The 22,705-nt window shown below is 41.8% G+C and overlaps 1 protein-coding gene across 1 annotated transcript in view; it reads right to left on the bottom strand.

The window, feature by feature from the left end:
* Positions 1–22,705, bottom strand: part of ankle2 (ankyrin repeat and LEM domain containing 2) — a 60,961-nt gene that overhangs the window by 26,957 nt on the left and 11,299 nt on the right. The window contains exon 2 of the mRNA XM_080208025.1: positions 8,478–8,966. Within this exon, the coding sequence (XP_080064151.1) occupies positions 8,478–8,955 (478 nt within the window). The 5' untranslated portion in view covers positions 8,956–8,966. The remainder of the gene's footprint in view (positions 1–8,477; positions 8,967–22,705) is intronic.

The following is a 22,705-nucleotide window of genomic DNA, read 5'->3' as shown; positions in this document are numbered from 1 at the left end:
GCTCGAGGGGCTAGTTGGCCTACTCCTGCTCCTATTTCTTATGTTCTTATGTTCTTAACAGATGTTAAATTAACTGGTCTACAGTTTCCTATTTTCTGCCTTCTCTCCTTTTTGAATATATTATATATATTATATTATAATATATTATATTAGCATTTTTCCAATCCACCAAAACCTTTCCCAGTCAGAGAACTTTGGAATATTATAACCAATGGATCCACAATCTCCATTGCTACTTCCTTTAAGACCCTAGGGATGTAGGCCATCAGTCCCTGGAGACTTGTCTGCCTTTAATCCCAAATGTTTGCTCAGCACTTTTTCCCTTGTTGATGGTGATTGTTCTAAGTTCCTTCCTTTCTATTACCTCTGCATTAGCTGTAACTGTTGGGATGGTAGAGGCAAGATATTGATTAACTGTCCCTGCCATTTCTATGTTCCCCATTATTAACTCTCAAGTTTCTTCCTGCAGCGGTCCAACCTTCATTTTAACTACTCTCTTCCCTTTTATATACTTACAGAAAATTTTGCTGTTTTTAAAATATTTTGTGCTAGATTTCTTTCATAATTTACCCATGCTCATTTTATTACTGTTTTAGTAACCCATTGTTGATCTTTAATAGCTTCCCAATCTTCCAGCCTGCCACTGGCCTTTGCAATGTGATCTTTAACTTCCTTGCTTAGCTATGGATATTTCTTCCCCCTCTTACAATCTTTCTTCCTCTCTGGAACATATTTTAATTGGGAGGAATTGATTACCTCCTTAAACATCTAATTGTCCTGCCTTTAAATCTTCCTGCCTAGTACACTAATGCTAAATTTGTCCTCGTGCCCATGTAATTACCTTTGTTTAACTCCAGGACACTAGTGTGGGCCTCCAGTTTCTCACCCTGAAACTGAATCTGAAATTCTACCATGCTATGATCATTCTTCCCTAGAGGATCCTTTATTGAGATCATTATTTAATCCCTCCTCATTACACAACACCAAATCCAGAATAGCCTGCTCCCTCATTGGCCCCACAACATACTGCTCCAAGAAATAATCCCAAATACATTCAGTTCTCTCGAGATTACCTCTTAATTTGATTGATCCAGGTTCGGACAGTCATGGCCGTGTTTAGCTGGATTAAATGGAGAGTATGTTGGGCAGGAGAGTAGGTTGCCCTCCCCTGAGACATCCCCTTTTGAAGGTTTCTGGACTACTCTCCTTCTTGAGACTTGGCAGGGCCTGAGTACAAGACTGGGTGCTTTGGTTCAGCATTGCCAGAGTCTTTTTTTCAATTAGAGGTTAAGCTGGTTGGAGGAATAGGTCGCCTCCTTCAATGTGGGCAACAGTGTTCTGTTTCTCGTGAGATTGTTCCTGGTATCCTGCCTGCGGAAGTGTATGCTGAAAGACCACGACTAGCATCTATAGGATAATCCTGATGCTCCTTTCACTTTGGAGTTTCCTTTCTTTTTACATGTTGGTGGGAGGCTGGGATAGGCTCTGATTTGTTATACTTAATCCTAGACAATTTCCTTTATCTTGTCAGGAGGAGGAGGAGGAGTAGCAGCTCTCCTCATGATACTTTGTTGGTGGGAGTCTTGATGATTGTTCTTCCTCTTGTCAGTAGGGTTTCCATGTTGAAAAATGGTTTAAGTTTGCCAGTGATGAGAAGCCTGATCGGCAGCTCTGATACGCCTGGAGAGGGGCAAGGTTTATTGTGTTGCAAGGCTAGGCGAGGTGTACAGATCCTTGGCTATATGTGAAAGCGTGTCTTGTACTGATGACAGTATCCTGATGTTCCCTCTTTTCTGGATTATCCTTTCACTGCTTGGAGGTCCTGGGATCCTGAGTTAGATCCCAGTTAATTGCGTGTTACCCCATGAGAGGTCCCATATATTGTGTTGCTCTGTCTCTGTTATCCTGGGGAGGAGGGTGTGCACCAGGGGCCACGTATTTGTGATTTTACTTTGTTATTCTGGGATCCCCCACTCTCTTCAGTATCCTTTCTTTAACTGTACAAGAGGAGATGCTGACAACAATAACAATGAATGCAAAGATTAATAATCGGTGAACCATTTGTATGAATTTTAGTTGGTGTTTTCTGTATGTTTGTGTGGAATAATGATTACTCTGTACTGTGCTAGATTTTGGGTTTTTTTGCATTTTGTGGTAAAATGGAAAACTTTCAATAAAACATTCTTATATTTAAAAATAAATCAGAAAGCAAGAATTGGAATAGTCAACAAATGGTACAAATTGTCATACACTTGCACACAGTAGTCACCTTGTGGCTCCATGTGGATAATTTCCAGCAGATGAATTGTTGAACCTGCCCTGATGTAACATGAGCAAGCTCACCTGAACAGAATCATGACCACGTATCAATCCTTTCACTGACTTTTCCATAGCTGTTAAAACGAGTAACAGACAACTCACTTTGCTGTCGTCTCAAACACATTGACACACAGGACGTACTACATCAGTGCTTCTGACGCTCTGGTTGCTCCTCACTGGTTTAATCATACGGGTCAACTGGTTGAGGGGATTATAAATCACAAAAGCACTCTCCCACCATATCCAGAGAGAACGTCTTTGGCCCTGCATCAAAGCTGCAACTGGCTCCCTTCCATGCGGAAACAAGAGAGCTTCCCTATTCTACATAGGTGGCTCTCTGATAGAATCAACTCACTCAAACCTCAAGTGCTATCTTGGTGTTAATGTCAGACCGTATGCAGCTCAGTCAGAAATCCATGCAGTGAAGAAATCTTTGTACAGAGAAGTATCGAGGAAAGTTAGTCTCCCTTCCCTTCGAGAAAGGTTTCCCTGACTGAGTGAAGGAGGAAAAGATCCATAACTCATAAAGACTGAGCCCCTCCCTGTGATACAAACCTTTCACTTACTCTGGATCCTATATATATTTGGATTATTTTCTTTCAGTTCATTTTTTATTTCTTACCTACTGCAGCACTCAAACCATATCAAGATTTTAAACTGGAGGTCACATTATACTTCAAACCACAACAGCATTTTATTAAACTGAAAAGGATGTGACATGTACTGCTTCAAAAGACATTTCCTTCTACTATGAATAATTGACATTTTTAAATTGTTGAGCTCCCGCTCCCTTTATCAATAAAGCATACAGGTGACTTGTTCCAGTAAACAAATGAGTATTGCTGCATTCTCAATGTTTCCATGAACTGATAGAGAATTGTGATCCTACTGCAGTGATCGCACTGAAATGAATAGGATTTGTTGCTAATCACTTGCAATATTCAACAGTAAATGTCCCAGACCACAAAATGAAAAGGTCTTAGATATGACTAAATATTAAAAGGAAATACTGTTCATGTAAAAGTCTCCTTCGGTGGATTGATGCCCCAAGGTCTTGACCTTTGCCTTTCCAACCCACTTCAGATTCATGTGGCAGAACCTACCTTCAGATCTAAACAGACCAGATTAATAGCCAAAGATTACAGCTGTGCCCATGATTTCAAACAATTGACAAAAAACATCTTTGCCATTGTCACGATGTTTAAAAAAAATTTACTTGGATAGTCAGAAGCTTTTTCCCAAGGTGGAAGAGACAATTACTAGGGGGCACAGCTTTAAGGTGCAAGAGACAAGGTTTAAAGGAGATGTTCAAGGCAGATTTTTTACGCAGGGGGTGGTGGGTGCCTGGAACTCATTGCCAGGGAGGTAGTGGAAGCAGATACCATAGTGACTTTTAAGGGGCGTCTTGACAAATACATGAATAGGATGGGAATAGAACCATATGATCCCTGGAAGGGTAGGGGGTTTTAGTTAAGACAGGGCAGCATGGTTGGTGCAGGCTTGACGGGCCTGTTCCTATGCTGTAATTTCCTTTGTTCTTTGCTTCAGTGACTTCCATTGCCATTCTTTACCCCTGTTGCCTTTTTTTACTTCCCTCTGTAAGGTGTTATGGAGTTAAAACCTGTCAAGGTGACGATTTAGCCTGGCGTGATGTGGAGTATCCCTCAGTTCAGGCCAGCCTCAGCATTTTGACCACAAGTAAAATTAAACAACCAGCAAGGCTTTTCAAACTGAAATGCCCCTTTTCAGACTGAACTGCAAGTAATGATATCTGAGATTCTTCAACAACAGTGGCTGTTTTATGGTATTTCAGTGATAAACTGCATTTGAATTTGCCCAATGGTAACATGCTGTAAGGGTCAGCTGGCCCAGTAAACTATGTTACCAATAACAAAATAATGATGTGGTCAGCTGACTCAGTATAAATAAGAATCTGTTGGGAATCGTGAGGAGCTTGGAATGGCTGAGGGCGAGGCCTCAAGTGTTGGAGTAATGAAGTTTCTTTATTAAACATTTTTCTTTGATTTACAAGTTGGAGTAAGCTTGTTTTATTTTATTGCTTACAACTGGAGAATCAAGACAGCCATTCCTCCCCTTCCTACCGGTACTGCTTTGTTTCATATCCATTTACCACTCACAAAAAACTTAAAGCAAAACTTAAAAACGTAGAAGTAGATTTAAAAGTCCAAGAAAAATAGCAGATAATAAAACAGAAAATCAGTCACTCATGCCCTCTTCCCAACATTAATACACAGCACAATTTCATGTTTGTGTGGCCAAATTCAATCTTTACATTCAAGCACAGAAATGCTTCAAAAATAACATGGTGGATATGTTGTAGAGAATGACCAGCACACAGAAGGGAGTAACAGGAATCAGTGGTATTTGAAGTTACTAGCTCATACTGCACAAACTGAATCAGCCCTAATACCTCCATGGCAGCTTTGCTGATTAAGGAGCCAATTCAGGAATACAGCTCAGAATTTAAGACCAGCAAAAGAAAATAGATTTTGAGAGAAATCTGGCCATTAAACATAAGATATTACACTGATTTAACATCCAGTCACCTGAAATTTGTACTCGGATGACAAAAGGTCTTTGATTTCAGTAAAATATTCTGAGGTGCTGAAGGCTAAGCTTGAAAAACCAAACCTTCATTGTTGATGTAGAATTCCCTCCTTGGTCTATGTTGCCTCAAGCGTAGCAGCTTATGTGGCGCTAACAGCAGCATGCTGATTCCTCATTAGGATGTGGCAGACAGTCATAAGGAGCCCACCTATTCCATGGGAGTTGCTGAGGCAGCAGATAAGCTCATTTTTTATGGCAAAACCCACATCATGGAGGTGTAATTCCTCTTTCTGGAGGCCATTCCAGAAGGTGTATCTGCCACCTTGTTCTTTCAGCTGACCTTCTCCTGCATACCTCACAGGATAGCAATGTGGTTGTCAAAGTGCTTGGGTTCCTGAGTTATGATGGCAGCACCAGGTATGGCATTGTTAAGGTTGTCCACAAGGGTCATGCAATTTCTTTTTAAAAGTTGACTAGTTATAGCATGCTGACAAGTTGGGCTGAAGAGCCTGTTTCCATGCTGTAAACCTCTATGACTACCATGTGGGCTCAACAGTGTAGGGTATTGGTCCAATAGCAAGAGGTTTCTAAGATCACTGGAGGCCAGGCTCTTCTGAGAGACATGAGCACAGCTGGTACATGGTCATATGCAGGTGTGAATGTGACCTGTAGCCAGGCTGCAGCTAAAAATCTATCAAACCAGTAGTCAGGCACAGGTCAGCAAGAGTGAAATCCCCTAATCACTGCAGTGGTGGGGAAGACTGACCCAAAATACTTTAAATGTTATATATCAGAGGGAGGGAATATTAGCAAGATGGAGACAGAATTTAGGTCTTACAGTATAGCCAGTGTAGTCCAAAGGATAAAATGACTTCTTGATGTCAAGAGGAATCTAGGCATTTGAAGCCACACTTGAAAAATGATGCAGGTCAAGGTTTTTCCCACAAGTTACAGATCAGGGAAGAAGAGAAAAACTAAAGCAGACAGAATGAAGGTTCTATTCCAATGTAGTCCAATTTAGAAACATGGTTTAAATGTCTAATGAAGTCCAACATTTGAAACCAAATGAGAGAAAATCCATAGCCAAGACTTTTCCAGATATTTAACAGATTTGGCAAGATAGGTTGGGGGATGGCTTTGAATCATCAGACAGAGGCTGTTTAAACTAACAACTTGAAAGTTGAAAAACCCACTTGATAGTTGAAAAACAAAGTCCCCTGAGCAAACAGAATCCCTACCAAGGCAGAGATCTAGGTAACCAACACTCAAGGAAAATAAATTAAGGAATACCTAAACTGGGGAGGGAGTTCTAGCACCTGGCAGCCCTATAACAGTGAGAGAGGGGCAAGAGGAAGCTGCAAGAGCTGGTGCAGGTGGAGTTTATTAGGAGGCAATTTTGTACAAAATTCAGTGATCAAGAACACAGGACAAGCACGTTGCTAGATGCAGACAGCCCATGACACATGCCCAGCATCTCAAATACAGGACAGTCTCAAGAAATCCAGGGTGTTTGGTCACCTTGGCAGAGATATGCTCCAGGCACAACTCCATATTCCTCATCAGAGAACAACAACACATTCTGGGATTTCAGGGATTTTGCACTCAAGATTGTATTTAAGAAGAGAGACAAGTCTAATGGCAGTAACGACAGAGACATCTCTCTGCTGTCTGACATCATTGCATGATTGTTCACAACCAACAGCCAAGGAACTCCTTCCAGGATGGCAATGGGATTTTCATTCAGAGAGACTCCATAGACATGATTTTTACTACATGGCAGATTCAAGAAAAGTACAAGCACTAACCATTATGCATGGCCTTTTTCCAGCTGACAAAAGCCTTTAACTTGTCAATTGTCAAGACTTATAGAACATCCTCCTCAAATCTTTTCTGACCTCAGGAAATTTGTCACCATGCTCTGCCTACTCCACAACGACATGCAAAGTGTGATTCTCACTAGATGAATCATAAAACCGTATCTACAATATATAAGCCACAGGCATAAACTACAGAACAGATGGGCAACTGTCCAGCCTATGCCATATTCAATCCAAAACCACTTCCAATCTCAGTCATAGAACTTCAATATACAAAAGACACTCAGAAGTTGAGTTTCAGATCATCAACAACTCCTTCTCTGAAGCACATGAGAAAATGGGTCATTCACTAGACTCTCATAAAGCCAAGGTCCTCTACCAACAAGCTACCACAGCCATCCCTGTCGATCAACAGAGGTCCTGAAAAATATTTTCCTTACCTTGGGAGTCTCCTCTCAATAAGGTCAGGCAGCGATAACAAAATTCATCATCGCCTCCCATTTGTCAGTTCAACCTTCATCTGACTGAGGAAAACAGTATTTGAAGACCAGGACGTCATGGTTTGCAGAGCAACAGTGATTACTGTACTTCTATATGATTCAGAGATTTGGACAACTTACAGCAAATACTTCAAAGCACTGGAGAAGTACCACCAGCAGTGCCTTCGCAAGATCCTCTAAATCCGATGGCAGGAAAGGAGATCCAACAGCAGTACCCTCTCTCAAGCCAACATTCAGAAACAATTCCACTTGATGGGACATGCAGTTTGTATGCCTGACACCAGACTCCCGAAGTAATTGCTCTACTTAGAATTAGGTTGTAGCATGAGGACCTCCCCCCCTCCTCAACCTCCCACCCCCAAAATGCTTTCAGGATGTCCTCGAATATCCCTGAAGCAGTCAAACATACCTGCCAACTCATTAGAGACCCTGCCTTCAGACTGACCAAAATGGTGAAGGTTCACTGAAACGGAGATGAGAATGAACTACTTATCATAGAAGATGGTGTATTTGTAGAACTCGCTGTTCCAATGCAAATAGGGTCTGAATCGTTAAATGGTTTGAAGAAGGAAACAGATACATTTCTAAATTTAAAAAAAAGGATGAGGTGTTATAGGGAACAGGTGGGGAGGGATCAGGGACAGATCAGCTATGATCTGATTGAATGGCAGACCAGGCTCGAAAGGTTGAATTTGCCCACTTCTGCTCCTAAATCCTATGTTCCAATGAAGGCACCAATACATTGAGAGGCTTCGTCGGAAACATGAAGAGGCGAAGTCAAGGCCTCAGAGGAAGTGCACAAATTTCCAAACAATCCATGTTCACAACCCTCCAAGCATTATCTGCCCCACATGTGGCTGGGTCTGAAGATCACATTGGATTTATCAGCCATCTCCAAACCTATTGAACCAGAGTAGAAACAAGTTATCCTTGATCCTGAGGGACTGCCCAAGCAGAGAAGATCAAAGAACAGAGATCTCTATCCCAATATTTTCACCTACATTTGAAACCAGCTCGCAGAAGCATATGGAAAATATTATAACCCACTACATAATCCAATTCCTTCCTTCAACACTGTTCAACAGTTGAGTGCATATAACTCTTTAGGAGATGGACTGGTGATCTTGAAGGAAAGAGAATTTTGTGGCATTCCAAAGTTGAACTTTGAGATTCCACTCAAATTATGATCAATCATACAGTTCTGATAAGGTTATTCTTGTATTTTATTCTGATAAGGTTGTATGTGGTATAACAATAAATTTAAGGGACTCACCATTCCTGGACAGTATGTCATCCCAAACTGGACAAACCCCATAATAAAGTGAAGCAGTGGCAGTTGATCTTCCCAACACCTGCTCAGTGCTGTTCTGTAAATCACGCATCTCTATATCTTTTGACAATGCTGCCTCATCTGGAGGGTTCAATCCCACATCATACCCAGAATGTCCAACTCTGTTGGCACTGGCAGTTCCAGATGACTGGGATCCACCAGAACATGCAGCAGAGCTGCTATCAGATACACCCGAGAAGTGGCTACACAATGCATGATCTTCAGGTTTTGCTGAATCGGTGGTGAATTCAGCTGTCCCATCTGCTTCTCCCTCGTGCTCCAACAAAACCTGCGCTAACTTCTTCTCGAAAATGAAGCGGGTTGTTGAGGTTATGGGTCCATAGTTCAATCCAGCATTGAGAATTTCTTGTCTGAGTTCAGTAGGGGTGAGCTGCTTCAGTCTCATCAAGATAGCTTCCATCCTGGTTTCACCTGCAGAAAAGGGAAAATGTTTCGTGAAGAAACTCAATATGCCAGTCATAACACTGCTCTTCTAAACTAACAAGGAGTTCAAGATAACATCTTCAAACTTTCATGCTTTTTACTATTGTGTAACATTTGGTCCTTTGTAGTGATTTTCTTAACAAAAAAGCTCCACGTGATACATAATAGTATTTCAGAAATTTAGCTGCTGTCCAAAATAGCAAATCTAAGAACTAGATGCGTAGCTTTTCTCCAGAAAGTGGAGTAAAATTAGACTGTATCTTTGTCCTCCCCATTCCCTGACTGATCATTTAATGTAGTTAAAAAAAAATTTTGGTTATAAAAGCAAAACACTATAGATGCTGAAAAATTGAACTAAAAACAGAAAATGTTGGAAATAATCTGATCAAACAGCATCAGTGGAGAGAGGAACAGAATTAATGTTGCTGAATGACAACCTTCGATCAGCAAACAGGCTTGCTCAAATATACAGACATGTTAAATGCTATTTTGTCACCAACACCTTTGACACCATGACGCATCACACCTCATTGTCTGCAACATAACCTCATAAACAAAAATTGGACGCAGCATTTAATGAAACCCTTCTATATATGCTTTTTCTGAATGAAAAAAAAATCTAAGACATTACTGTATAAAGTTAAATTCCAACAACAAAAAGATAAAGACCTGGAAATATTTCATAGAATAATGCAACTCAGGAGGTGGCCATTTGGCCCATCATGACTATACCAGCTCTTTGGCAGGGCTTTCCAATTTTTCCTACTCCCATGTGCTTTCCCCTAAGCTATGTAAATTTTTTCTTCAAGTATCTACCCAATTCCATTTTGAGACTGGACAGTGAATCTGCTTCCTCCATCTTTTCATTTGCATTTCAGTGCATTCTACATTATAACAATGCCGTGTAACAAAATGTTTCCTCCTGGTGCCTCTGATTCTTTATCCATAAATCTGTGTTATGAACAATGTATGATTTTTAAGTTGAATTTTTTTATATATTGTGTGTTAAGGTAAAAACGGTTTCAGTTTTTCATTTAGATTTTGTTTATGAACCTTGGTGACAGAGTCTGGAGAGACTTGTGAGAATTGTAACTGAGGTTTCAGGTCTGGGTTTGTTTTTAATGATATTTTTAATGAGAACTTACAACCTCTGAAGTAAAAAAGGTTAAAAGGGGTTGAAAGTTCAGTGATTTTGGAAATAAAGCACTGAGTAGAAAAGCTTTACTGTTGCCCAATGACTGTGATCCAGGGAGACAGACATAGAGAAGAGAGGAGTTCAGTGTGTGCATCAGAGAAAGAAAACAGGGATTAGAAGCTCTCTTGACAAACATCAAGGCTATTGGGGCAATAGTTAACTGAATAATCAGTTATGGGACTCAGTAATGTGATCAGTTTAGCCTAGGTGCTACTACAAGACTGAGTTTAGGGAATTTGTTTTCTCAGCAGTTGAAGAAACAATGAGTTTAGCATACAGTTTTGAGGTCTTGGGGAGAGATACAAATCGAGGAAGAAGCATCAAGTGAATGTTCAGGAATTCAGCAGAAAGCAACATTTCCAGTAGTGCCATCCCTAAATGAGAAGTCTATGTTAACCTAGTGGTAACTCTTCACCGGTTTGTGTGTCTATAAAAATATTGCTGGAGACAGTAGGAGGGAGCTCAAAAGGGGAGTTAGAAGGGCAAAAAGGGGACACGAAATGGCTTTGGTGGATAGGATTAAGGAAAATCCAAAGGCATTTTACCCTTATATTAGGAAAAGGGTGGTTAGAGGGAAAATCGGTCCTCTTAGGGACAGAGGAGGGGAACTGTGCTTAGAGTCTGAGGGAATGGGGGAGATCCTGAATGAATACTTTGCGTCAGTTTTCACGAAGGAGAGGGGCTTGGTGTCTTGTACTGTCTTGGAGGGAGCTGTAGGCCAGTTGAAAGAAATATCCATTGCGAGGGAAGAAGTGTTAGGGTTTTTAGGCAGCATAAAAACTGATAAAGTTCCGGGGCCTGATGGTATTTATCCCAGGCTGCTTAGGGAGATGACAGATGAAATTGCTGGGCCTCTGATGCAAATCTTTGTCTCTTCTTTGGACACAGGTGAGGTCCCAGAGGACTGGAGGATAGCTAATGTGGTACCGCTATTTAAAAAGGGAGTAGGGATAACCCTGGTAATTACAGGCCGGTGAGTTTGATGTCAGTGGTAGGAAAGTTGTTGGAAAAAATTCTTAGGGATAGGATGTATATGCATTTGGAGCATTGCAATCTGATTAGGGATATGCAGCATGGCTTTGTTAAGGGGAGGTCTTGCCTTACGAATCTGGTAGAATTTTTTGAGGAGGTGACAAAAACGGTTGACGAAGGACAAGCCATTGATGTCGTCTGTATGGATTTCAGTAAGGCGTTTGACAAAGTTCCTCATGGTAGGCTGGTAGAAAAGGTTGAAAATGGGATACAGGGACAAGTATCCAGATGGATTGAAAACTGGCTAGGTAACAGGAGACAGAGAGTAGTAGTGGAAGGGTCCTTTTCTAGCTGGAGGTCTGTGACCAGTGGTGTGCCACAGGGCTCAGTCCTGCGACCTCTTCTATTCGTAATATATATAAATGACTTGGAAGAGGGCATACGTGGTGTGATCAGCAAGTTTGCAGATGGCAGGATTGGCGGACAGTGAGGAGGAGTGTCAGGCGACACAGCAGGATATAGACAGGCTGGTAGATTGGGGAGATAAATGGCAGATGGAATTTAATCCTGATAAATGCAAGGTGATGCATTTTGGAAGGAATAATGTGGAGGGGAGTTACATGATAAAGGGTAGACCTATTAAGAGTACAGAAATGCAGAGGGACCTGGGAGTGCAAGTGCACAAGTCTTTGAAGGTGGCAACACAGGTGGAGAAGGTTGCAAAGAAAGCTTATGGTATGCTAGCCTTTATAGGAAGGGGTATAGAGTACAAGAGCTGGCATCTAATGCTACAGTTGTACAGAACGTTGGTTAGACCGCATTTGGAGTACTGCGTCCAATTCTGGTCACCTTACTACTGGAAGGACGTGGAGACCCTGGAGAGAGTGCAGAGGAGGTTTACCAGGATGCTGCCTGGTATGGAAGGGCTGGGTTATGAGGAAAGACTGGGTAAATTGGGGCTGTTTTCCTTAGAAAGACGGAGATTAAGGGGGGGATTTAATAGAGGTGTACAAAATAATGAAGGGTATAGATAGAGTGAACAGTGGCAGGCTTTTTCCTAGACTGGAGACAAATATCACGAGGGGCCACGGGCTTCAGGTGAAGGGGGGAGAGGTATAATTTGGATGCTAGAGGGAGGTTTTTCACACAGGGGGTTGTGGGGGTATGGAATGCACTGCCAAGTAAGGTGGTGGAGGCAGGCACGCTGTACTTGTTTAAGGTTTACTTAGACACGTGAGCGAAATAGAGATGGAGGGTTATAGGAGACTATTTTAAATAAGGATCAGGGCCTCAGGACGTTCCTGGAAATCAACTGTTACATGTGTTGATGTTTTTCTCTTTTACTCCGCAGGTGTGTCGGTCTACCTTGTTGTCTAACAAGGCGCATACACACGGTGGGTCATACGTGGGCTGCTCTTGAAAGTTCGAGAGTAGCCTAGTACTTTGTGTCGTTTGTGTACACTTAAAACTGGACCAGCAGATGGGCACCACAACAGCTCAGTGACTATCACTGTTTGCTGTGCAGATACATGGATTTGGGCCAGTGTCTGTGGGAGTTTGCGCATTCTCCCTGTGGTTGCATGGGTTTCCTCCCACGCCCCAAGGGTGTGCTCTTAGGCTGACTGGTGTAACAAACTGTCCCTAAATTATTCTCCCCTTAATCTGGTTTCCAATGGGGGTACCATAAGCATAGACGTGGGTCAAGGGTGGAGGAGGAAAAACACATTGTTAAGATGGCGGCGTGGGCTCATTGGGCTGAAGGGCCTGTTTCCCGTGCTGTGTTGTTCTTGGTAAAAGAATAATGGCAATTTGAATTGCTGTCTAATGTTTGTATTGAAATCTTTCTAACATTTTTGTCCAGTGTAATATTATTCCATTTTCTTGTTTCAGAAGTTAATCAGCAGACTCCTGCAAATTTGTTCAGTAACTTTCCTCCACAGTTTCTAAAATAAATTTAAGAATCCAAGAAGCCAGATTTCAGTCTGGAATCGGATTTGTTCAGTATTACCAACAGCTGGGATCATAACATCTGTGACTTCTGGTTACCTTCCACCTGCCCAATTTTCTCCTTATTTACCTATCTAAACCAATATTTTGAACACTTCTGAATCAGTCTGGTCTTAGGAGAACAAGTCCAGTTTCTCCAGTCTCCCCTCAAAACTGAGGCTCTTCATCCCTTGTATCATTCAAATAAGCTTCTTCTACAACTTCTCCAAGGTGTTGACATCCTTCTCAAAGTTTGGTGTCCAGAAGTAAACATAATACTCCAACTTAGGCTCTAACCAGTGATTTATCAAAGTTTAGCTTTTGTACTCAATGCCTCTGTTGATAAAACCAAAGATTCCACATGCTTTTAAATGTTTTATTTTCCAGAATTAATGCATCTGAAGATTGAATGACGTGCATCATAAGTCAGCTGTCTTCAAGGATCCTTTTCCACAATAACTGTGAATTAAATGTTCATCTCACAAGATCACAAACTGCCTCTAAACATGGAATATTTAATACAGTTTTTTTTGTCCACCCAAACTTGCATCTTTTAAAACTGTTTGATATTTCAGACTTCCCAGAACAAAATAGCTACCCATAATGGATCCTTTATCTTAGTGTCACGGAAATTCTCTTCTTTTTTAAAGCAAAATGTTTTTATGCATTAAAATACATTTCTGATTCTTTTTGTATTGTAATAAAGGGAGTCTGCAACCTTTAAATGTGGGTCCTAGGAATAATCTATAAGAAGGAGGTTCAAAACAACATTGAATCATAAATTGCTTCTAACTTTTCGACTGATCTGTAGTTTAACTATTGCCTCATGTATACATTTGGCACTAATTTGGGGGTGTGGGGGAGGAGAAAATTACCAGTCAATATAATAAATAGTGGACTCAGTTTTTGTTTTGTTCAACCCACCATGATCATTCTCAGCCGAATTACCATCTATTTTCTTTAAACTATCTTGTTTTTTTTTAGTTATTAAATCATGCCATCATTCATGAGAACATTCAGACTGCTTTGTGCAATGCTGTAGTCTTACTTTGGCAGATAACATGAGAATGTTGAGCAAATTCAGTTTTTTCCATTTATGTGGAAACTTTTTGAGAAAGTGACAGAATTCAGTATATTTATTTACCAACCATATCATCCCTACACATCAGTGAGAGTAATTTGTAACATATCAATAACAAGATTAAATTTATTTTGTACACAATGTAAATAAAATTACTTTTGCCAAACAGTCATCTTAATGCTAATTATAATGCTCTTCCTTATTGTGACGATTATGGCAAGGCCCTGGGGTTGACTAGCAGTAGATACAGGGCAGCAATTCAAATCATGAGGATTGAGGTAACAAAGTAAGCTGCCGCAGCAAAGTTCCAGCAATCTGTCAACTGAACCCTGGAATTGGAAAATTGTCTGCAATCTTCTGTTTGACACCTAATGTTGTTATATACGTGCTTTCTTCAAAACTAAATCAGCTTCTTCTTTTGATTTTGCAAGTTGGTTAACGGTAATCACTTGCATTACTGGATTACCGTACAAAGCTCAATGCCCGCCATAGAATAGACATAGACATAGAACACTACAGCACAAACAGGCCCTTCGGCCCACTAGTTGCGCCGATCACTTCTATACCTACTAAGCCATAGACCTATTTATAACCCCAATCCCATATACTCATCCAGAAGTCTTTTAAAAGACCCCAGCGAGTTCGCCTCCACCACCACCGACGGCAGCCAATTCCATTCACTCACCACTCTGAGTGGAAAACTTACCCCTAACATCTCCTCCTTGCTTTTGTTTGTGTCCCCTTTTTAAAAAATGTACTGTTCTATTTACTCTAAGGACCACACAGAACAATTTTCCTAAAATGTTCCATTTTCTGCCTGTCTCGTGCAGTTCCCATGATGTATATACAGCTTCCTTACAGAGTTAACTAAGAACAGCACAATGCTACAAATCTTCCATAAAAGAAAGGTAGGAGAAGGGAAACAGCTGGACAGGGCTGTGGATCAGTCTCTTTTTAATCTGAAACCCAAGATTGGCATAAAGTTTTAATTCCCTCTTCGGATGTTTTTCAACTGTGCATAATGTGAAAACATTAGTCTTACACTTGGATGTGTCCTATTCTGAAATCTGATGGAATGATTCAATGGAAGTAAGGTAGGTTAGAAAGCCATTCTTCCTGGATAGGAAATGGTACGAGGTCACACACATCCCATGTTAGATTCATGGTTAGTGCACAGTTAAATGCTCTTAAAGATACCAGTTGCGTATTCAATTCGTTTTATGCCCTCCTTAACAAATAACCTGCCAACATTCTTCAGCCACACGAGGAATAGCTACTCAGATAAGACATTGGAGTGTTGAAGTAGGGAGGTCTTGCTGCAGCTGTACAGGGCACTGGTGAGGCCGCAGCTGGAGTACTGTGTGCAGTTTTGGTTGCCGCACTTACGCAAGGATATTTTGGCCTTGGAGGGAGTGCAGAGGAGGTTTACTAGGCTGATACCGGAGTTGAGGGGGTTGAACTATGAGGAGAGGCTGAATAAACTAGGCTTGTACTCGTTAGAGTTTAGAAGAATGAGGGGACATCTCATTGAGACGTATAAGATGATGAATGGGATGGATAGGTTAGAGGTGGAGAGGCTCTTCCTGCTCAGAAAGGACAGTAGGACTAGAGAGCACAGCCTCAAGATAAAGGGGGGGGGGCAGTTTAGAACGGAGTTGAGGAGGAACTTCTTCACTCAAAGGGTGGTGAATCTCTGGAATTCTCTGCCCGTTGAGGTGGTGGATGCTGCCTCGCTAAATATATTTAAGACGCGGATTGACAGGTTTTTGATAGGCAAGGGGATTAAGGGTTATGGGGAGAGGGCTGGAAAGTAGAGCTGAGCCACGACAGATCAGCCATGATCTTATTGAATGGCGGGGCAGGCTCGAAGGGCTAGATGGCCCTACTCCTGCTCCTATTTCTTATGTTCTTATTTTATTTGCACAATATTTCCTGTCGTATTGCCAGTCAGGTTTACATCAAAACAAAATGTAAAAATTATTCTGAAGGAGCATGTCATTTTGTACTGTTGGTTAGTAATTCTCCAAATATTTTGGCAATTCAATTCCAAGTTTTCAACTATATTCAATGCTGTAACAGTCATACATCACCCCCAAAGCATTCAGACTCAGAATGATTCAACACATGGACGTACAAGCTTTAATTCAGACTTTTTCTTACCAACAAATGCTGATAGTAAATTGGTTCTTTTTTAAAAACTGTGAGCATAAAGAAAAGCAGTGGCATTTACATACTACCTTTCATGACCTCAAGATGTCCCTAAAACACTTCACAGCCATAGCTCGTCATCTGGAGCTGAACACTCGCCACATGCTATACTCAACATAGCGTGGATGTTGAGTATAGCATATCTCAACTTAGCGTGGATAGAGGATTGGCTGTCTAATAGGAAGCAAAGAGTTGGTATCAATGGGTGCTATTCTGGTTGGCGGGGTGACTACTGGGGTGCTGCAGGGATCGGTGCTGGGGCCTCAACTGTTTACCATTTATATAGATGATCTGGAGGAGGGGGCTGAGTGTAGGGTGACGAAATTTGCTGATGACATGAAGATGAGTGGAAAAGCAAATTGCATAGAGGGTGTGGAAAGTCTGCAGAGAGATCTGGATAGGCTAAGTGAGTGGGCAAGTACCTGGCAGATGGAGTATAATGTTAGCAAGTGTGAGGTTATCCACTTTGGCAGAAATAATAGTAGGAGGGATTATTATTTAAAAGGCGAAAAGCTGCAGCATGCTACGGTGCAGAGGGACCTGGGGGGTCCTTGTGCACGAGTCACAAAAACCCAGTCTGCAGTTGCAGCAGGTGATCAAGAAGGTGAATGGAATGTTGGCCTTTATAGCGAGGGGGATAGAATGTAAAAGTAGGGAGGTCTTGCTGCTACTGTACAGGGTACTGGTGAGGCCGCAGTTGGAGTACTGTGTGCAGTTTTGGTCGCTGCACTTGCGGAAGGATATATTGGCCTTGGAGGGAGTGCAGAGGAGGTTCACTAGGCTGATACCAGAGATGAGGGGGTTAGACTATGAAGAGAGACTAAATAGACTGGGTCTGTAATCGTTGGAGTTTAGAAGGATGAGGGGGGGATCTTACAGAGACATATAAGATAATGAAGGGGATGGATAGGGTAGAGGTAGAGATTCTTCCTGCTTAGAAAGGATAGCAGTACTAGAGGACACAGCCTCAAGATAAGGGGGGGCAGTTTAGATCAGAGTTGAGGAGGAACTTCTTCACTCAAAGGTGGTGAATCTCTGGAATTCCCTGCCCGTTGAAGTGGTGGAGGCTACCTTGCTAAATATATTTAAGTCATGGGTAGATAGGTTTCTGATAGACTGAGGAATTAAGGGTTATGGGGAGAAAACGGGAAAGTGGAACTGATCCACTTCACATCAAGCCATGATCTTATTGAATGGCGGGGCAGGCTTGAAGGGCTAGATGGCCTACTCCTGCTCCTATTTCTTATGTTCTTATGTTCAACAGGAAAGAACAAACCACAAAAGGTGGTGGGTGGGGTGGGGGAATCTTTTTTCAACAACTTCACTCTTTGGAGTAGCTGGTTCTCGGCATTCAAGGCCATCAGAAGCCAGGCAACTCCTAGGCCATGGGGCATCAAACTCAGATGATTTAGGTATTCAGCAGGAAGGCAGTATGGGGACTGAAGCACAGAGCATAAAAAGGCAAAAGCAGCAACTGGCAAAAGTGATGGTGGAAACCACATTCCAAGGAGGTAGATTAACCAACTCTCCAGTTGATGAAACACTCTGCCATTATTCTCAGCAGCCCATTTTTTTTATCTCAATAGTCCAATTTATTTTTTAAAAATACCACTTTCAGAGCACAAGTGGCTGGTGGTGTCACTGTAGGATTATCCAGAAGTATCCAACATGTGGTGGCAAGTGTAAATCCGCATGCAATTAATGCTGACTTACAGAATGCCGAATATGTTCATAGGAATTGCACATAAGAATTAGCAATTCCAAAGCCATCTGCCACATAGCCTCTCAAACAGCTGCCAAATAGGCCTCTGTGTTCAATGTCATCAACTCACTGGGCAGCATAGCAGATAATCTTAGCCAAATGAGGAATGTGGCTTGGAACAAGCTTCCAAATGCCCCTACCACTCACCACAAAGCAAGGAGTGCACTGACAAGCCAGAACTGGCAACCGTACAACTGCAGTCTGAAGAATGACAGCACAGTTTTACCAATTCCCGCCCGTACCAGCACCAAGAAAAGGTGAGCTGGGCTCAGCCAACTCCACAGCAGACGACATCAGTCATCACACCAGTGGCACTTCAAGATATCAACTGCCAACCTGTTTCTCGGAATATGCCACTGAAACACTGCTGCAACCCCTTCCTAGTCTCATGTTGGAATATCCTTGATATTCTAACTGAGTTTGGTGACATAAGGAAAACATTTGACTTTATTGGAAAATCACTTATTATGGCTTTTTTGCCATGGGGTCCAAACAAACAGCAAGATCATGAGATGTTGCATCATTTCCTACGATGAGATAATATTGTGCCAATCAGCATATCACAGCTAGAATTAAACCTTTAAAGTACATCTCCCCCCACCCTTGTCTCCGATTCTCCTCATTGTACACTACCTTGCCCCCTCTGATTTCATTTTTTTTAAATATAGAAACAAATACTGTGGCGGTTTCACATGCCTTTCTGAAGCCAGTGGAGATACTGTACTTAGATTTCCAGAAGGCATTTGATAAGTTACCACAAAGGTTATTACATAAAATAAAAGCTCATGGTATTGGGTAACATAGTTTTGGATTGAAGATTGGCTAGCTAAAAGGTTTGTGAAAAAAAGTTCTATTTTATAGGATGTGATAAGTGGTGCGCCACAGAGATCAGTTCTAAGGGCACAATGTTTTACAATTCATATACATCATTTGGATGAAGGGACTGAAGGCATGGTTGTTAAATTTGCTGTCCTCAGAAAGACAAGCAGGAAAGTAAAATATTAAGAGGGCATAAGGGATGTTGATTAAGAGAGTGGGCAAAAACCTGGCAAATTTTTCAGTCTTGAAAAAAATTTAAAAAAGGAACCAGGCATGAAAATCAAAACCAGAATTGAACTCGGATCTCTGACATTGAGAGGCAGCAATGCTAACCACTATGCCTATACCAAACCAATCCAAATTTTTTCATGTGACTATTAATTCAATCCCTAATATTGTTTCTTGAAGCTTGCCCACAACTGATGTTAAACTGACTATCCTTTAAATGCTGGGGCTGTTCTTGCAACCTTTTTCGAACAGGGAAGTGAACATTTGATTTCACTTATTATTGTCACATGTATTAGTGTACAGTGAAAAATGTTGTTTCTTGCATGCTACACAGACAAAGCATACCGTTCATACAGAAGGAAACAAGAAAGTGCAGAATGTAGTGTTACAGTCATAGCTACGGTGTAGAGAAAGATCAACTTAATGCGAGGTAGGTTCATTTACAAGTCTGACGGCAGCAGGGAAGAAGCTGTTCTCGAGTTGGTTGGTACATGACCTCAGACTTTTGTATCTTTTTCCCAACAGAAGGATGTGGAAGAGAGAACGTCTGAGGTTCTTTAATTATGCTGGCTGCTTTGCTGAGGCAGCAGGAAATGTAGATAGAATCAATGGATGGGAGGTTGGCTTGCGTGATGGATTGGGCTACATTCACAACCTATTGTAGCTTCTTGCGGTCTTGGGCAGAGCAGAAGCCATACCAAGCTGTGTTGCAACAAGAATGCTTTCTATGGTGTATCTGTCAAGAGTCATAGCTGACTTGCCAAGTTTACTTAGTCTTCTGAGAAAGTAGAAACGCTGATGGGCTTTCTTAACTGTAGTGTCAGCATGGGGGGAACAAGACAGGTTGCTAGTGATCTGGACACCTAAAAACTTGAAGCTCTCGATCCTTTCTATTTCGTCCCCTGTGATGTAGACAGGGACATGTTCTCCTTTACACTCCCTGAAGGTGATGACAATCTCCTTCACTTTGTTGACATTGAGGGAGAGATTATTGTTGTCGCGCCAGTTCACCAGATCCACATTTGAAATTCCCTGTCTTCTGGCACTTCCCCGGAATCTAGGCAAAACCGGAAGATTATTGCCAGGGACTCTGCAATTTCCATTGTCACTTCCTTCAATATCCTTGGGTGCAGCTGAGCCGGTGCTAGTGCCTTATCAACCTCCACTGCTGAGTCTATTTATCACTTTCTCCTTATCAATCAAGAACATAATCAAACTTTTTCACAAGCCCCCATGGCATCTAATGCTGCCTTCTCAATTACCGTTCAGTCTCTATCGGTGAATGGGATGCTGTAATTCAGTCTATGCTTTCATAGACTGAATTACAGAATTGCTGTTTGTCATTTTCATAAATGACCTAGATGAGGAAGTGGAGGGATGGGTAAGTAAGTTCGCTGATGACACGAAGGTCGGTGGTGTTGTGGATGGTCTGGAAGGATGTCAAAAGTTGCAGCAGGACACAAATAGGATGCAGGACTGGGCGGAGAAGTGGCAGATGGACTTCAACGCGGATAAATGTGTAGTCGTCCATTTTGGCAGAACCAATGGGATGAACGAGTACACTATCAAGGGCAGGAGTCTTAGTAGTGTTGAAGAGCAGAAGGATCTTGGGGTCCGGGTCCACAAGACTCTTAAATCGGCCTCGCAGGTGGAGAATGTGGTCAAGAAGGCGTTTGGTGTACTGGCCTTCATTAATCGAGGGATTGAGTTTAGGAATCGGGAGGTAATGCTGCAATTTTATGAGACCCTTGTCAGGCCTCATTTGGAGTACTGTGCGCAGTTCTGGTCGCCTCACTATAGGAAGGACGTAGAAGCTATTGAAAGGGTACAGAGGAGATTTACAAGGATGTTGCCTGGACTAGGAGGCATGCCTTATGAAGTTAGGTTGAGGGAGCTGGGACTTTTTTCCCTGGAGAGACGAAGGTTGAGAGGTGACCTGATAGAAGTTTATAAAATGTTGAGAGGAATAGATAGGGTGGATTCTCAGAGGCTATTTCCCCGGGTTGAAATGGTCGCTACAAGAGGACACAGGTTTAAGGTGTGGGGAGGCAAGTACAGAAGTGATGTTAGGGGTAAGTTTTTCACTCAGAGGGTGGTGAGTGAGTGGAATCGGCTGCCGTCAGTGGTGGTGGAGGCGAACTCGCTGGGGTCTTTTAAAAGACTTCTGGATGAGTATATGGGATTTAATGGGATTGGGGGTTATAGATAGGTCTATAGATTGGTAGGTGTTGATGTGATCGGCGCAACTCGTGGGCCGAAGGGCCTGTTTGTGCTGTAGTGTTCTACGTTCTATGTTCAATCGGTCTGTATCTGAAAGAGTATAGCTCCCAATCCTGTAGACAATACATCTACAGCAATGACATCTTGTTCATAGTGAACAAAGATTTCAGGTGATATCAGCATCCGTTGTTTTTCAAAACCCTCTTGTCATGCTTCCTTGCAGTATCATGCAGTGGCTCATCAACAACAGCTATGTTCAGCAGGAGCTTTCCAATTTGGTTTACCATACCCATGAACTCCTCAATTGCTCCCAAATTCTGTGGAGCAAATCTGACAACAGATGCATTCACACTATGCCCAAGAAATTTGATAGTTAGCTCCAAGAATCAGTTAGTTATTGAGTTTAAGCCCCGCTTCACGTAGGCATTGCAACATGTATCAGGACATCATCCACATGCTCAATCCAGAGCACCTAAGATATTTCAAACTAGCCTCAAAGATTTCTGGCACTGTTATGATACTAATGGGTAATCTGTTGAAATAAAACCTTGACGTGGAGATGCCTGCGTTGGACTGGGGTAAGCACAGTAAGCAGTCTCACAACACCAATTAAAGTCCTACAGGTTATTTGGTAGCACAAGCCACAAGCAGTACAAGAGTAGCACTCCGAAAGCTTGTGGCTTGTGCTACCAAATAAACCTGTTGGACTTTAATTGGTGTTGTGAGACTTCTTACTGAAAATAAAACCTCCCAGTGTAACAAAGTTTATTAGAAACTTAGATTCTTCATCAAGGGGTAGTGTAAAGAAAATGTTATTTCTAAATATTTCTGGGGTCCACTGTGGTATTTTGTAAAGCAGGGTCGTGGAGGCTGTGTCTCTGTGCATGACTAATTTAATTGAACTGGAGATTGAGTGTCTACAAAGTTGAGGACATCAACGGGGCTTGGTGTGAGAGGCAGGCATTTGAAGAGAATAGGGCCAAGTTAGATGTTTGACAGCTGGGTGGAAATACGCATTAGGAGTAAATTGAGGATTTTAGTTTTTAGCTGCTGAATTTTAAAAGGAAACTAAGAAGCAGTTTACAACTTAGAAGGCAATAAAGTAAGGCAATGTTATTAAATTCTATGTTATCTGAAGGTGGTGGCCATAAGGGGATCATAAAAGCTGTTTATATCAAGTAAGTTTCAAAGAAGGATAAGGGCAACGGGGAAAAGATGAAAGAGAAAAACATATTTAAAAGTGAGAAGTTATACTA

The sequence above is a fragment of the Carcharhinus amblyrhynchos genome, chromosome 20 (assembly GCF_965287045.1).
Source record: "Carcharhinus amblyrhynchos chromosome 20, sCarAmb.v2.hapA, whole genome shotgun sequence".
NCBI classification, from domain to species: Eukaryota; Metazoa; Chordata; class Chondrichthyes; order Carcharhiniformes; family Carcharhinidae; genus Carcharhinus; species Carcharhinus amblyrhynchos.
Note: the sequence above shows the minus strand (reverse complement) of the source record. Positions and strands in the feature narration are given on the sequence as shown.